Source organism: Stegodyphus dumicola, chromosome 2 (assembly GCF_044657685.1).
Source record: "Stegodyphus dumicola isolate Sdum_Otavi_A_Nest chromosome 2, ASM4465768v1".
Classification (NCBI taxonomy): domain Eukaryota; kingdom Metazoa; phylum Arthropoda; class Arachnida; order Araneae; family Eresidae; genus Stegodyphus; species Stegodyphus dumicola.
Window position 1 is genome coordinate 160,697,397 of NC_140769.1, and position 16,005 is coordinate 160,713,401.

The following is a 16,005-nucleotide window of genomic DNA, read 5'->3' on the forward strand; positions in this document are numbered from 1 at the left end:
ATGCTATATATAAATCTAATATACATTCTAAGTTGCACTTTCGAGACATGGAACGGAAGTTAAATTTCGACAACTGGTTCAGTATAGCAGGAGATAATAGAACTGTCCCATTTTTTGTATACCTAACAGGTCAGACTATAAAGAACAGTAAGAGGTCAGACTAGGCAATTTAGCTTGCCAAATTTGGAAATTAAGTGCAGTGGCTGCTTTAACACAGAAGTACTCATACACACAATAAAGGAGTAAAGGATAATTTTTCTTTTAATGTTACATTAGGTTAGTTTAGGTTAAATGATTAAGGCAAAGCAATTCAAGGGCCATCTGCATATGAAGAGAAATCCTTTCATAGAGGGCATTTTAAGACAAATTGGTTTGTATCCACATTACACATGGCAAAAAGCACACAAACTCTCATGCAGCCAGCCCATTCACCAGGATTTGAACCTGGATCAAATTATGTGTTCAGCCACTTTAGTGCTTGCCTGCTGGTAGGCAAATAAATTAGATACATTCTTTTAATAAATATAAAGTTGCCTTTTAGTTTCTCTTAGAATATCCAACTTTGTTATTATTTCTAAAGATGATATCAAATAACTTATCAAAAATTCTTTCAGTACGTACAATATTTAATCTGAATATGAACCAAAAATTATAGTTTTTGTATCATTTGTAAATGTAGCATGCTATGAAAAAATATAAAATGAAAAAAAAGCATTATTTTAACAACTACGAATTAATGGCTATAATTTTCATTTTCTTTTCCATCAAATTTTGCAACTTGTTTTTCAGGGATACAAATTGCAGTAGTTCCAATATTTACATAATAAACATGTACTTAATTTTCTATAAACAAACACAGTAAAATAAGCAAATGTGTTTTTATTAAAGCTGATTTTATAATTTGTTTCAGGCAGATTATTTTTCTAAAATGGAAAACTTAAAGAGATTAGCAGTTTCAATGTGAAGCATTCTGAACGCAAGACATCTCTTCACCCACAACGAGGAAACATTACAACACCATGTCATACAAAACTTGCATACGCAAACAAAAGAATTTGCACACAAATTATTTACAAGGGTCCAGCTAGTTAACATCAAATATCATCTGCTTTAAGAAAGCTACTTTACATTGCTGGACCCTTGTAAATAATTTGTGTGCAAATTCTTTTGTTTGTATATACAAGTTTTGTGTGACGTGGTGTCGTAATGTTTACACCACTCTGCTTTTATGACAGACTTGTTTTAATATCTATTAAATTTAATAAAAAATTAGAAGATTTTCAATTTTTGAAAATGCAAAATAACATTTAGTATTTATTTTCCATTAATGCAAGAAATTTTAAGAGGATTTCTGCTTTTATGAAAATGGCAATCAGCAACCGCTTTCCAGTTATTGTAGAAAAGTGTAATCTTAAAAGTTTTAATATTCTTAAAGAATGGTGTGGTAGACAATGGTTTTCCAGTTTTTAGAAATCAAGCATACTATCATAAGTTTTCTACATTAATCATAATAAACAGCAATTTCAATCTTCTGTACCAAAGCAAAGAAATATAGATAAATCTATGCACAGTAATCTGCTTATTTGATAAGGATATCTCCCAATAATTTAATTACACTGTTCCCATGCTTCTTACATATAGCACTTCTATATCCATCATTACAAAAGTCTTAGTAAACACAGTGCCCAACACAATCATCATATTTCTGTCTCATTATATATCATAAGGGATATAAAACAGACTAAATCAGGAGTTCTCAACCAGTGGTACACAAAGGAACAAAGTATTTTTAACTATTGTTGTTGTTGTCTTGTCCATATTACATGGAATAATGTTTGCCAGAGCCTACTCCGAAGAGAGACTGGACTTCTTCTTAAGGGAGGGATGCCTTCGTGGAGGACTTTCTAAGGGAAACTGGCTCGTATACACGTTACACATGAGGAAAACCACGAAAACGCCAATGCAGCCAGCCCGTTTGTGGGATTCAAACCTCGGACCGAACTACCAGTGTTCAGCGACGTTACCGCTCGGGCGCTGGTGGGCATTTTTAACTATTGTATACAAAAATTAAATACCACAACATCCTGAATCTAAACATGTCAATTTAAAGGATAAATCTGAAGAATATTTTAAGAGAAATTTATCGAAGTTAAAAAAAACAACAAACCAAAAAAAAACAAGTAATGAAAGGTTTTGTTAAGTGAAAAAGCTTTGGAAGCTAGTTATTTAATAAGCCAAAGAATTACCAAAATTGAGCACGCTCATACGTTAGAGAAAACCTTATATTACTAGCAGCTAAAGATATCGTTTTAATGTTATTCAATGAAAAAGTAGATAATGAACTTAATAATATTCCATTATCAAATGATACAGTAAGTCTACAAATTCATGAAATGGCAAATTCCATAAAAGAGACACTTATTCCAAAAATTAAACACAGTGAATATTGCAAATGAATAAAAGTACTGTTATAACAAACTTTGTTCAATTATTAATTTACATGTTTTGAAGAAGATAAACTAATTGCTGAAGAGTATTTATTTTGTGAATCTCTTCATGAGAGAGCAACTGCAAATGAAACTTTCAAAATAACTGAAAACGATAGTCCTTGAACTAAATTCACTGCCGTGTGCAGTGCCAGAGCTAGGGCTTTAACAGGAAAACATTCCGCTGTTATAAAATAAAGAAAGTTGCACATTAACCCTCTGACTGCTCATCCCGCGATTTTCACGGGCAACTCAAATGTAGCAAAATCTGCTCATCCCGCGGGCATGTGTTTTTCTTCCTTTATTGAGGAGCACACCCCGTTTTTTCCCCTTTAACGCCTGAAATAAATTATATACAGTATTAGATGTTTAGTTTATGTTTTGGCCAACAGATATTGTTAACTGTCCACTAAATTTCGGCATTTGAAACACGTGGTGTTACCACTCAAACTCCACTTTTTGCACTTTTTTCTTACAGAAATGACTGCTAGAAAACATTCAGCGATTATCTTGATTATTTAATTAAATTATTTAATTATTAATTAGATTTATTGATTAGATTAATAATTAATTAGATTTATTGAATCTGGAGCAAAGACTGTGAAGTTGGACTTTGCCTTGAACCCTGTTTTGAACTCTATCATACTAAACTGTATTTCTAAGGTATTTTTTCCTCAGTGCTTTATATTTTCTTTTATATATTTTACTTTTTTATATTATGCAATAAGTAGAAATTACCTGTAATTCGACTGAAACTCATTAAAAAAAAATATTTTTGGTGATAACATCCAAAATTGATTTTTCTGGCAACTAAGTTTCTAATTATAAAAATCTATATAAAAAAATACTTTCTAGAAAGGAAAAATGCATTTTTCAATTCTCCAATATATATATAGATTTAAAATATGTAAAAAAAAATGCACAATTTTTGAAGTGATTTCGATCTACAAATTGAGCAGTCAGAGGGTTAAACATAATTTACACACTGCTGCATTCATCGTGCAGCTTTATTAGCCAAAACAATCCCTGAAAACCTGAAAATCATTTTGATTCAAGCTGTGAAAATTGTTAATTTTATTAAAAGCTGAGCTTTAAATTCAAGAATATTTACGCTTTTATACCAAGAGATGGACAGTGGACATGAAACCAGGGCTGTGGATTCGAAGCTGGAGTTGCATATTTTCTAAGAGGTTTAAAGGTGTTTGTTTTAGCTATATTACTGTTCCCTAGAAAACATGGAAGCTATTCGATAAATGTTATAAAACCAGGGGTGTGGAGTTGGAGTCATGGAGTGGGAATCGGAGTCGTGCAGATTTGGGGGTAAAAGGAGTCAGAGCTGGAGTCGCTAAAAACAGGTTGACTCTGACTCCAGTTTTTGTTGGCCAGTTTGAATTTGAAATGATATTAAAATGACTTAAAAAAATTAATGACAAGCTGCGTTATTATTTTTATTTATGGACTGTATACTTTAATAAATACAGTCAAAAGTTGTTAAAAACTTTCTGCGCATGCGCCACGTTTACGCGTGCGCGTAAGACCTTTACGACTGCACATATGCGTGTGAGCAAGTGCAGAATACGTTTTCGCGTCCACGTTTAATGTATAACGGACAGTATAAGCTAAAATTATCTAATTATCTATTTCAGTTAATGTTGATGATTGCGTTGTTCTTTAATCTTCGAACCAGATTAGGCTTATTACTTTTTTCAGACTGTAAGAGCAATTTTATAAAAGTAAACTTGAACTTTCGATTATGTCAAATAGAATTTCTGATGCTGGAGCTCCCAAAGGATCTACAAAACGAAAGTATGTTTCAATGTCCATCAAACAAAAAGTGGAATTGCTGCAAAAAATGGATAAAGACATGAAGAAGTTGACAGAGAGGTTAGTGAAAAAGAAAAAATTTCGATTTACAAGTTAGTCGATATTCTCGGCACAGCAATTACGGGACTTGAACAGCGGAACTTTGTAACTGAACAAGAAATTACGTCTGTTTATAGAATTAAAGAGAAAGTATTATCACATAAAACGAAGCAACTTAAACAACTTGCATTGAAAGAAATGTTTAATAAAGTAAACAAATAAATATTAAGCTTTTTTTTTTTTTTTTTTTTTTTTTTTTTTGTAAATTTTGATACTCTTTAGATCATAATTGTTCTTTATTTCATAAATTACAATTTCATATTTTTAATTTTAGAATTTCTGCATGCCATCTTACGAGAAATAAGATAAATATATTTGCGCTTGCAAGACACCTCTTTTAAAACTTATAAAAATCTAGCCTGAAAAGTTAAAAGAAGTAGTCCTAACAGTAACAGCTCTTCCTCCTACTCAAGTTAGTGTGGAAAGACTCTTCTCAGCTCTGAAGTTTATCAAATTGGATCTATGGCCCTCCAACAAAGAAAATCTTACAATATTATCCAAAAATAACTATACAATAATATTCCAAGTAAACTGAGGGATTAGCCATGGGAAGCCCCCTCAGTCCCATCCTGGCTGATACCTACATGCATTATTATGAATCAAAATTGTTTGAAACTTTAAACTTCCCGGCATGGTTCCGCTATGTAGATGATACTTTTACCCTGTTTGAAGGTAATAAAGATGATTTAAATAAAGTTCTTTCAACAATGAATTCTATTGATCCTGCTATTCAGTTCACTTTTGAACTTGAGACTTGCAATTCTCTTCCGTTTCTCGACGTTCTGGTCACACGTAACACATCCAACTTCAGTACTACGGTTTACCATAAACCTTCATCGGTTTGCCTTCCACCACACTTTAAATCATGTCATCTGACTAAACAAAAGTTAGCTTCATTTTATTCCTATGTTTACCGTGCTCTTCAAGTTTGCTCCTCCAAACTAGCCCTTGATGAAGAACTAAATTATTTAAAAGCAATAGCTATTGACAGGGGCTTTCCACCCAACATTATTAATCAAGCAGTTAAAAAATTCTCATCTCAACACACTAAAAGGCACACTCTTGTTTTAGGAGATTATAAAAATTCTGTTGTCATTCCCTTCTTTTCATTAATTAGCTATAAAGTTGCACATATTTTGCAGAAATTGAACTTTCGGTTGTTTATTCTCCCATCAATAAAATTCCGAGTTCCATACTCAAGGAACCCATTCCGGATATGAATTCCTGGGATATATATAGGATTCCTTGCCAGTGTGGTTTAATTTACATTGGCCAAACTAAGAGAGCCTTAAAATTTCGCATCAAGGAACATGAGGCATATGTTAGAAAAAAGGAAACACAGAAGTCTTCTGTTGCTCAACATTGTTGGTCCGAAAATCACACTTTCAATTTTTCTGCTGCCAAAATTATTCAAAAAACATCTTCCATTTGGAGAACTGGATTTTCTAAAGGCATTTCACATTCATAAAAATCTTTCTGTTTTAGTCAACAATCCTAATTCCAATCCAAATTTGCCTTCGGCCTTTAAAGAAATTAGTTTATTATATGTTTTAGTTCTGGTTTCACCGAAATTATGTTTTAGTTCTGGTTTCACCGACAGATGGCGCCACTTGCTTATTCTTGTCCAGGCTTTCTTATCTTATCTAATCATTATTTCCTATCTTGTTCATTTGCAGTTTTGCAACTGAGGATGGTGGTTCGGTATCGAAACTAGTCCTGTGAAAATTTTGTAAATATAACACTGATTTTTGTTGTTTGACTTCTGAATTAGTATTTATTCGGCATGTTATTGTGTCTTAATTAAAGAAGATCCTGTCGAAGCTATACTGTTTCTTAGAAATAACTAATGCCATTTTTCCATTTCATAATAAATGCTAATTAATATAAATAATTTGCTATTCCATCAATTTTTTGTAGTATCTATAACTTCTTTTATACTAAAAAAATAAGCTGTAACCCATGTGTATATGTTTACACACGCACATATATATATATGAGGGAGTAAGGTAGTTATCCAAAGACAAAGTTTTAAATTGTTTGAACTTCAATCAGAAATTCAAACTGTTCTTTGTGATTCAAAATTTAAATTGGAAAAATGTTTATTTAGTGAATTATGGTTGGCACGTTAAGCATATTTATCTGATATTTTTGGAAAGTTAAATGAGTTAAATTTAGGATTACAAGGACAAAGCATTAATTTGTGTACCATTAGAGATAAAATGCATGCAATGATAAAAAAAACTCGGAGCTAATACAGAAAATTGTACAGCAATATTTTAAGCTCATTACTATATCTAGAAAGTTATCTAACTGAAAATAATTTTAAAATAAAAGAAGAATTAGCATTCAGACTAAAAATCATTGTTTTTCATTGATAAATAATTTCAACATGTATTTTGCCGAGGATTATGAAAAAGAAAATTGGATAAGAAAATCCATTTTGTTCAAATGTACCTGAAATTTTGTCTCACGGAGAAAAAGAACACTTGATAGAAATTTTTTGTGATCGAACTCTAACTGAAGATTTAAAAAATAACACACTTGTTATTTTTTGGCTCAACTGAAACAAATTTAAAGGCATTTTAAATAAAGCTATTAAAATTTTATTGCCTTTTTACACAACCTAGTTGTGTGAAGAAGGATTTCCTTCCAAGCTGTATTTGAAAAATAAATACACAACAAAATTAAAAGTGGATCCTAATTTATGGTCAAAACCAAGTGAAATAGACCAGAAACATAAAGAAACTGTATCTCTCTTCAGCAGGCCAAAATTTTGCACTAAATTTTAGAATTAAAATATCATAACTTAATTTTTGATAACTGAAATGGTAATTTTTAATCTAATATTTCTTTGTGCATACTGAATATAAATAACCAACAGCTTGTGCAGATGACAAAATGTATATTTTTTTAATACTTCCATTGAGAAATAGAAAAATAATCATTAGAAGGAAGGTCAGAAGCTAGAAAAATAATCATTGTAAAATGTAGTGGATTCACCACAGTTTTTCAAATTTTTTTAGATGGTATGCGTTAGTCAAAAGGTTGAGAACCTCTGGACTAGAATATTACATCAGCTTCACATAATCTTATGTATGAATTATATTATTGAAATTTAAACTGCATGTTAAGTGTTATTTCAACTTTTATTTGTGGTGCAGTATAACTCAGCACGTTATTTTTGGGCGTAAGAAAATGCTAGAAAATTTTCTCACATAAATTCGTAAAACAAGCTTTACTTTATGCCATTCATATGAATGCAAGAGAAATTGGAACAGAAAAACTAGTTATTTGTATTATGATGAAAAGCAGAAAACACCTGCACAGAAAAATATTATAAGTAAAATTTGGTATTAATCACAACTTATAACTTCTGTAGCATATATAAACTGTCCAATTTTTGAAATCACAAATGAACATAAGTCAACTGCAATGTACCATACATAACACATATGTATGTATGTACAGAATAATAAAGATATATATAATGGGATGATTTGGAGAATAGCTGTAATAGATTGGTGACGGTTCTTTGCATTGGATTATACTTGGAGAAGCTTTACTGCATAGTCAGAAATCCACACACAATTTTATTCCTTGATAATTAATTCTTAGGACAAATACTCTTTTTTATTACACATTATGGCTATGCATGCCACAATTTTATACATATTGCAATTTTTACACAAATGAACAACAGATAGCAGAGATTAAGCATAACATGGAAAGAGCAAAGTAGAAAAAAGGGCTACGTAACAGCAAAGTGCTGTTATATCACATAGTAAATCATTTCTTTAATCTGACTATCTAAGTGAGAGCTGTTACAGAGCAGCTTGATTATATAAATGACATGAACCATATTAATTTTCAGATGACACACTTTAGATTCAAAAGCAGGACGTGGTCATAACAAACTAAAAACAGGTACTAAAAAGATTGCTGCTAAAGTTAGTAATTTTGTTAATAATTTCCTTCCATATTTTATATCTTGTACATATATTTATATAAATAAGAAAAATAATTAAATTATCTCCAAGTAAGAGAAAGAAAAATTGTAATCTTAAATGTTAGTGAAACAAAATTTTTTAAATATTTGCTAAATGCATTAACACAGGAAAAGAACACGTCCAAAATGTTAAAATCACATTAATCTTCCAGCAAGCACGCTTGGCAATTTTACATCAGCATGCGCACGTCGTATTTTTACGACATCCGTTATTTTACCGTTTTTTGGCACGAAAAATGACAGAATATTGATAATAAATTTGTTAAGAAATAAAATATTAATCTTATTGTAAAATATAAATGATATCACATTTAAATATGAGTAAATTATTTTTAAGTTCTTATGTAAGTGAGATGGAAATGCAATGATGTATTTCATTATAGAAAATTTTAAATTTATTATTTAATAATTATACTTTAAAATCAAAGATAATTTTAATATTCATTAAAAACAAGTATAGACAATAAAGGAAAACACCTTGGTAGAAAAAGAAGTAAGTTTAGCATTACTTACTTCTGCAAGGAAATTTACTTCTTATTGGTTACAATAACACACTTTAAACTAACTTTAATGTTTTTATTTATTCCTAAAAAATAGAAATATAAGAAAATAAGGAATGGAAATCGCTATTGTTCTCAAATACAAAGGTTTCTTTGTCTTCCTTTTCTTCAACAGATAATTCTTGAAGAATCCGAGCAAAATCAGCTGGTTGCACATATTTTTTTGCCATGAAAACCAATATAAAATTTACAGAGCCAAATGTATTCAAATTAAAATAATACATGGCAATTAATAACATAAAATTACCAAAATATTTTCCGAATTTTGAAACACGACCTCGAACGTGTCGTAAATTTTATGGAAAAAGCTGTCACATAGCACAAAAGCCCAGTATATATATATATATATATATATATATATATAAAACTAAAATGACTTCATGTTGGCACATTCCATGATGTGGGGAAGGGTAGAAAGGAGGAATAGAAATGACCTTCAGACGTCTCAGCTTCCATATGCGAAAAATGTGCATTAAAAACTGAATCGTAAATTTTGCACATACGGGCGTGCTGGAAGGTTAAACGGTAAAAACTGACTGACTTTTCAAATGGAGCAATCATATTTTCATTCAAATAATAATAATTAAGTGAATATGTTTTGTCTACTGTAGTTGCAAAAATCTTAAATCAAATTGAATTAAATTTCTTAAATTCACAGAGACCAGAAAGAAATGAAATTCAATACCAGTAAAATCCAAAATTCCCTATTAAATATGTAAAAAAAATCAACCAATTATCCCCAAACCAGAATACCCAAAAACTAGATAAGTGAAAACATTTTGTATTATTAAATTTTAATTCGAGTTTTAATTTCGGTAAAATGTGTCTCATTATTTTTATTTTACTTAATTTGATATTGCATTTATTACATATGGATTTGTTTTTACATATTTTTGCTTGGTTTTCAGAATTCCTCTGCGCCAAGGAGCCATCCAGAATATTTGGGTTAACTGTTATCATTAAATAATTTAAAATGGTTCATCTGCTAATTTTGGATTAACAAAAATGCAGTGACTTTCCTGGGGGGGGGAATTCAATTGAATATAATCTACCTTCTCTTGATAACGTTGAATCAGATTTTGATTGCATTCTTCTTCCTATTTATTTTACACTTTTGTATTTCACATATGTGTCATTTCCAAGAATTCTTTTGGATTGGTGACAATTGGTTGATTTCTTATATATTTAGTTTGCCCCACGATCATGCCACCCACAGACAGGCCGGCGTCAGCATGTTAATACAGTCCTTTAATCCTTTGCTCTAATTTGGATATTTCTCCTCTCCACCCTTTTCATAACACTAATAACACAGATAATTTGCAAACTGAAAATCAAACAACTAATACTGAAACTTTTAATAGCCAACCAAAATCTTTTTGCTTCTCAAATAGGCATCCATCTTGAAACACGTCACTTTTTTTTTTTTTTTTTTTTTTTTTTTTTTGGGCTTATGTTTCTCTTGCTGACAATCTTGCTGCTTCTGCTCTCATCAAAATTGTATTTTAATTTTGCAATGCTACCCATGAAAATATGTGGCTAACGAGAAATGAAAGAAATATTCTAATCCAGCTATGACTGCAAGCTTCATGATTCTATTATGCATCTACAAGACATCAACTTTTTTACATATTAGTATGTTTATATATATACATAGCATGCATATGAAGAAGAACTAAGCCAATATCCAGCTATGTGTTGTAAGCTGCAATAACTGATGGTAATATTAAAATTTAAAAATATTTAAACTCAATATATATTCATCCTGGTGCAAGTAGTTAGCAAAAATAAAATTGTTTGTAAATTCTATAAACCATAATAAATTTAATATTTTAAAATTTATATATATATAAGTTTGAGTACATTAGGAAAGGAATCCTGATTATCCTATCTGAGGTAAAAGGTGTAAAATTTTAAAGTTGTGTGAAATCCAAGATGGCAGCAAAAAATTGGCAATTTTAGCCAAGGACCGTTCATGGAAAATTTGCCTAAATTTCCTTTATATTCAAGTTTTGATGTTTCAGATTATTACCCTTTGAGAAGTTGGTCTGGAACATGAAAATATCAAGAATGTGTTATAAATTCTAATACAGTTGGTATATCGCCTTTATAAAAATTTTTTTTCGAAAATAGTAAGGGATCGTCTTTAAATTTGATTCATTATTTTAAAATGCAATAGGTTTGTTAATACAGTTATAGCATCTTCCTCAGATGGTTTAATATACTTAATTATGAATTTAAGTATTTAATTTCAATAATATATATATGTAAAATTTTAGGTGTGCTGTTGAGAGAGATAAGATGCAAAAACCAGTAACTTCCAGAGGCCATTTCTAAACACAACTTTATTCCATGATAATTTGTATCAGCTCACTTTTTGTAGACAAGGCATTTATCCAATCATAGTTAAATACAATAGTTTATATTGGTTTTTAAAGGTATGACATAGGCATCTTAGATAACAAGCCAAAGAGGTAGTTTGTTTGAAAACCAGTATTTATGCCGAGTAGATGCATAAGTATATCTAAGCTCCTATTGGTTAATTTTAGGTTGTTATGTAGCATGGAAAAATCTCGAATTTGGAATATGAATTCAGGGGGAGGAGAACATAAAATCTAGAATAGTCAATATACATAATATGTGTTATGTAAGTAAACTAAGACACTAACCACTGAGATCATACACAACTGTATTTATATAAATGAAACTATTTTGTGTACCTCTACTGTTATACACAAATCCTGTAGGTATACCACAATACTAGCATGCATTTAAATAAATTATGCACTTTCTTAATCTGTTTTTCTAACTAAATACATTTTAATAACTTTCCGTGGAGTTGTTGATTAGACATTAAGCATACCCATCAATCTGATCAGACTTATTGAATCTACTGAAGAATTTCTACATAAATTCCAAAAGGCTATCATTTGAGTTATTAAAGAAAGAATTCAAAAATCTTATTCCTAACAAAACTTTCTTGCAAATGTAATGCTAAATGCAACTCTATGAACAAAATCATAAAAATATTCATGTAGTCAATCCACCAAGTTAAGAATCTGACCTCTCAAAAGATTAGTTACATGCAATGCTTTCAAACCATTTTTAATAAAATAACAGTGGCTCAAATAAAAGCCACTAAAATGGATTTTTCAAAAAAAAAAAAAAAAAAAAGGTACAGTTCACAGTCAAAACTTGACAGAGAAAAACCTCACAGTTCAATAATTCTAACCACCAGAAAATTTCCCCATCAAGATGAGTTGATGACATAATACATCACTTACACACACATCATAACCAAAACACAAGGCAGTTTTATATAAAACAGTTCCATATTTTTTTCTTAACAAACATTTTCATATGCACTCAGTTTATTGCACATTACGAGGAAAAATTGCAAGAATACATTTTTCAGAGATTATTATGATGGCATTACGTACGTTGTATACGCTATACCGTGACTATTACTATAAATTTTTCTGATGACAGAATGTAAACTTCATCCTTGACTTGGAAATATTGAGTGCAGCTTAAATAATCGTAAAAATTTTAGAATTTAAGCTGCACAAAAAGCCCATATATAATCTGTAATCATAAGCTGCAGTTTAAATTTCTTGTAAAATTAAAATAATTCGAAAACAAATACAGTATTGCAGCTACAAGATTAGATATAATTGCTAGTATTGCTTTCAATTAATTTCACCTGTTATGTTTACTATTATAAATAAAGACTATTTTCCATATTCCCCAATTTTTAAAATTCATAAAGGAAAAAAGTGAAGTTAACAATCCTTTTACTCAATACAAGAATTAATAACCCCCAAAAGTTGTTTTTTGAAATAGTAAAGCATTTAACGTACTAAGTTCTTAGACGTGAGGTTCAAAACATCTATACGTAAGTAAATACTGAAACAAAATTAAATACTTTATATCCATCTTCTGTAATCAATACAACTACCAAATTGTTTGGCGACATTGGTAAGATTCGTTTGTTCAAATCCCGTCAACAAATGGCGGGTAAGAATGGTTTGTTCATAGGTCTTCGAACGAAGTTGTATTTACTTCCTTCACATTTTAAGAGAAAACAAAAAAGGTGATAGAATATGTTATTAGTTTTTAAAGGTAATTTATATCATCTTGAATTAAAACACAGTGACAACACAACACTATAGATAAGATTTTACCAAATTAAACTGATTTGAAACTTAGAACAAATAATTAATGCGGCGGCAATAAGCAACAGACCTGTGCTATGCCAACGAACTTAATCATTATAAACTTGAGAAACGAATTGGTGTGAAGAAAATTGTTTTATTTGTATTTGCCTGCAATGTTCGTTTACAGATGGAATAAACCCTGGCCCCAGAGTCAAATAAATATGTTTAGATGGATTGGAATGATGTCGGCTGCATTTGTACGTGTGATAAAGTGAAATGAAATTTCCCAAGAATGGAGGAAGAGGAAGAGGTAGCTACAGACGAGAAGACCATTGTCTCATGAACCGATTTATACACAGATCGTATTTTTTCTCGAGAATCAAGATGTAGAAACAACATTTTACTCGGCTTCTGATAACAATCTGGAAGAAAAAGAAAGAAGAATAGTGTAGTAGGAGGTGTGTGGGGGAGAAAGAAAGTCAGGTCCGCGATAGCTGCGGCGAATGGGGGGGGTGAGGTCGTGACCTTCGAGAGGCTCGGTTTTGGTTTGGTTTATTAGATTACGGCAAAGCACTCGAGGGCTATCTGCCTTAAAAGAGGGATGCCTTCGTGGAGGACTTTTTAAGGGAAACTGGCTCGTATACACGTTACACACGGGGAAAACCACGAAAACACACATGCAGCCAGCCCGTTCGCGGGATTCGAACCTCGGACTGAACAACTACCAGTTTTCAGCGACTTTACCGCTCGACCGCTGGTGGGCCCCTTCGAGAGGAGATCTCCCTCTCGAAGGTCACGGTGAGGTCAGTGTAGTTACAAGATGTAGCAGCGGATGACAGACCGCAGAATCAATTTAGTGTCAATGAGTCAATTAAAGTTGTAATTCTTATGTGGGTAGGATGTCACATGGTACCGATGTTTTTCAACTGGATTCGGGAAGTTTCTGAGAGTGCTAATAAGGTTATTACTGTGGGTTTGTACTGAATGAAAGAAGTTGACCGCTAAATGTTTAATATACTCTTGAATATCGTCGATTTGAAAGTCTCTGTGAATGTAGGTGTTTGGAATGTACCAAGAAGCATTTGATAATTTCTCGTAGAATTTTATTTTGCAGAATTTGTAATTGTTTAATATTGGATTTAGCTGCATGGCCCCAGATCGGAGCTGCATAAAGGCGGGCTGGACGAAGTATGGAGCGATATAAAATTAATTTGTTTGTAGTAGATAAGTTGCTTCTTCTACCAAGAAGAGGTCGCATAGTAGCTTAGGTGATTTTAAATTTTTGTGCTACGGAGCGAAAATGGGTTCTAAATGTAAGTTTTTGATCTAGGGTGACTCCAAGGTATTCGGTTTCCTTAATCCAGTCTATTTCTTCGTCAAATATTTCAGAGGCTGGAGGACAGTATTTCATGTTTTCCTTACGGAAAATTATTGCCTTGGTTTTATCAGTGTCAATTTTATTCTTTCAAAGGGTAAGCCATTTTTTCAGTTTTATGAGATAGTTTTGGAGTTGGCTTCTTACGGCGATTGCTGTGTAGGCTTTAGTAAGTATAGCGGTGTCATCGGCAAAGAGTGCAAGATGAACAGAAGGGTCTTAGGGATGTCTTGCGTATATATATATATATATATATATTAAAAAGATGTGGCGAAAGTACCGACCCCTGTGGGACACCAGCTTTAATTACTCTAGTGCTTGAGTAAGCATTACCAATTTTGATTCTGAATGTTCTGTTGTTGAGAAAAGAGGCTATTAAGCGAATAAAATAATCTGGAAAATTTAGAGTGATTAATTTGTAAATAAGACCGCTATGCCATACCCTATCAATAGCTTTCGCGATATCGAGGAATATGGCACCGGTCGGAAGCTTGCAGTTGTAGCCTTCAATGATAATGTAGATAACTCTAAGATATAAGTTGATAAGTTGGTGGCAAGTGTTATGATGACTGCGAAAATCGAATTGTTCTTCTGGGAGAAAATTCATGGAAGGATGAATTCTTTGGATGTGGAAAAGTAGAATTTTGTCAGTAACTTTAGAAAGTGAACCGATTTATGAAAGAAGATAATCAGAAATTGCACTCTTCTTTGGTGCCATATAAACATTAAAAAGAAATAGAAAATAGGAGTTAAAATGAGCAGGTGCTATGTCTTGATCATGAATGTTATATATATATATATATATATATATATACTATTTACAATACGTAAATACAAAGATACATAATTATAGTCAGGCTCGGCCCTAAGCATTTTGCCGCCCAGTGCAATCTCTGTGGCCCCCAAATTATACTACTCAACCAAACTTTGGGGGTCTAGTCTGGACACCGGTCGAGATCAATATCGGAAAACCAGTCGGGATTCTCTTTCCACTCGACAGCAGACAGGAGAGCGAGTCTGACCACTTCAAATTCCGTCCACAGAAAATGAAGTGGAAATTCCGTCCGGAAGTGGCGTTTATTGCACAGCAAACCAGTCTGTCTTACCTCTAAATTGCTCGAGGCTCAGGGTAAGGAGATAGTTTGTTGTCAAAAGTACTGTTTCGCACTTGCTAAGGTTGGCGGTAGCAAAAAAAAAAAAAAAAAAAAAAAAAAAAATTATCAACTTGTTCGAGTAAATAGTGAATTTTTTCGAAAAATTCCGCTGCTGTTAAGCGGTAAACTGAATAGCACATTTAGTAAAGAGCATAGAAAACAGAAATGGGAAGAGTTAATAGATATGTTTTTAAACGCAAAACAAATGGCCTTTCCAAAGCTTCAGGTATGTGGAGAAACGTAAGCATAATTTCAGTTATGATCTTATGCCAAATGGAAACTTTCTAAAAGGTTACATGTTTGTAAACTATTTGTTAACAGGAATTTTATGATTAATATTTTTTTTG

At 31.7% G+C, this 16,005-nt stretch overlaps 1 protein-coding gene across 7 annotated transcripts in view; it reads right to left on the reverse strand.

The window, feature by feature from the left end:
• The window catches only part of LOC118185626 (BTB/POZ domain-containing protein 17-like), a 45,117-nt gene extending 31,894 nt beyond the window's left edge, over positions 1 to 13,223 (reverse strand). For 4 of the 7 annotated variants that reach the window (XM_035355519.2, XM_035355518.2, XM_035355515.2 and 1 more), the window contains exon 1: positions 12,833 to 13,222. Coding sequence is in view for 2 of the 7 variants with exons in the window: in XM_035355514.2 (XP_035211405.1) it covers positions 12,898 to 12,908 (11 nt within the window). In the remaining 5 variants the exon portion in view is untranslated. Of the gene's footprint in view, positions 1 to 12,832 lie in introns of all 7 variants that reach the window. The other 3 variants (XM_035355514.2, XM_085811382.1, XM_035355517.2) reach the window with 2 other exon arrangements.
• Positions 13,224 to 16,005: the final 2,782 nt, after the last annotated feature.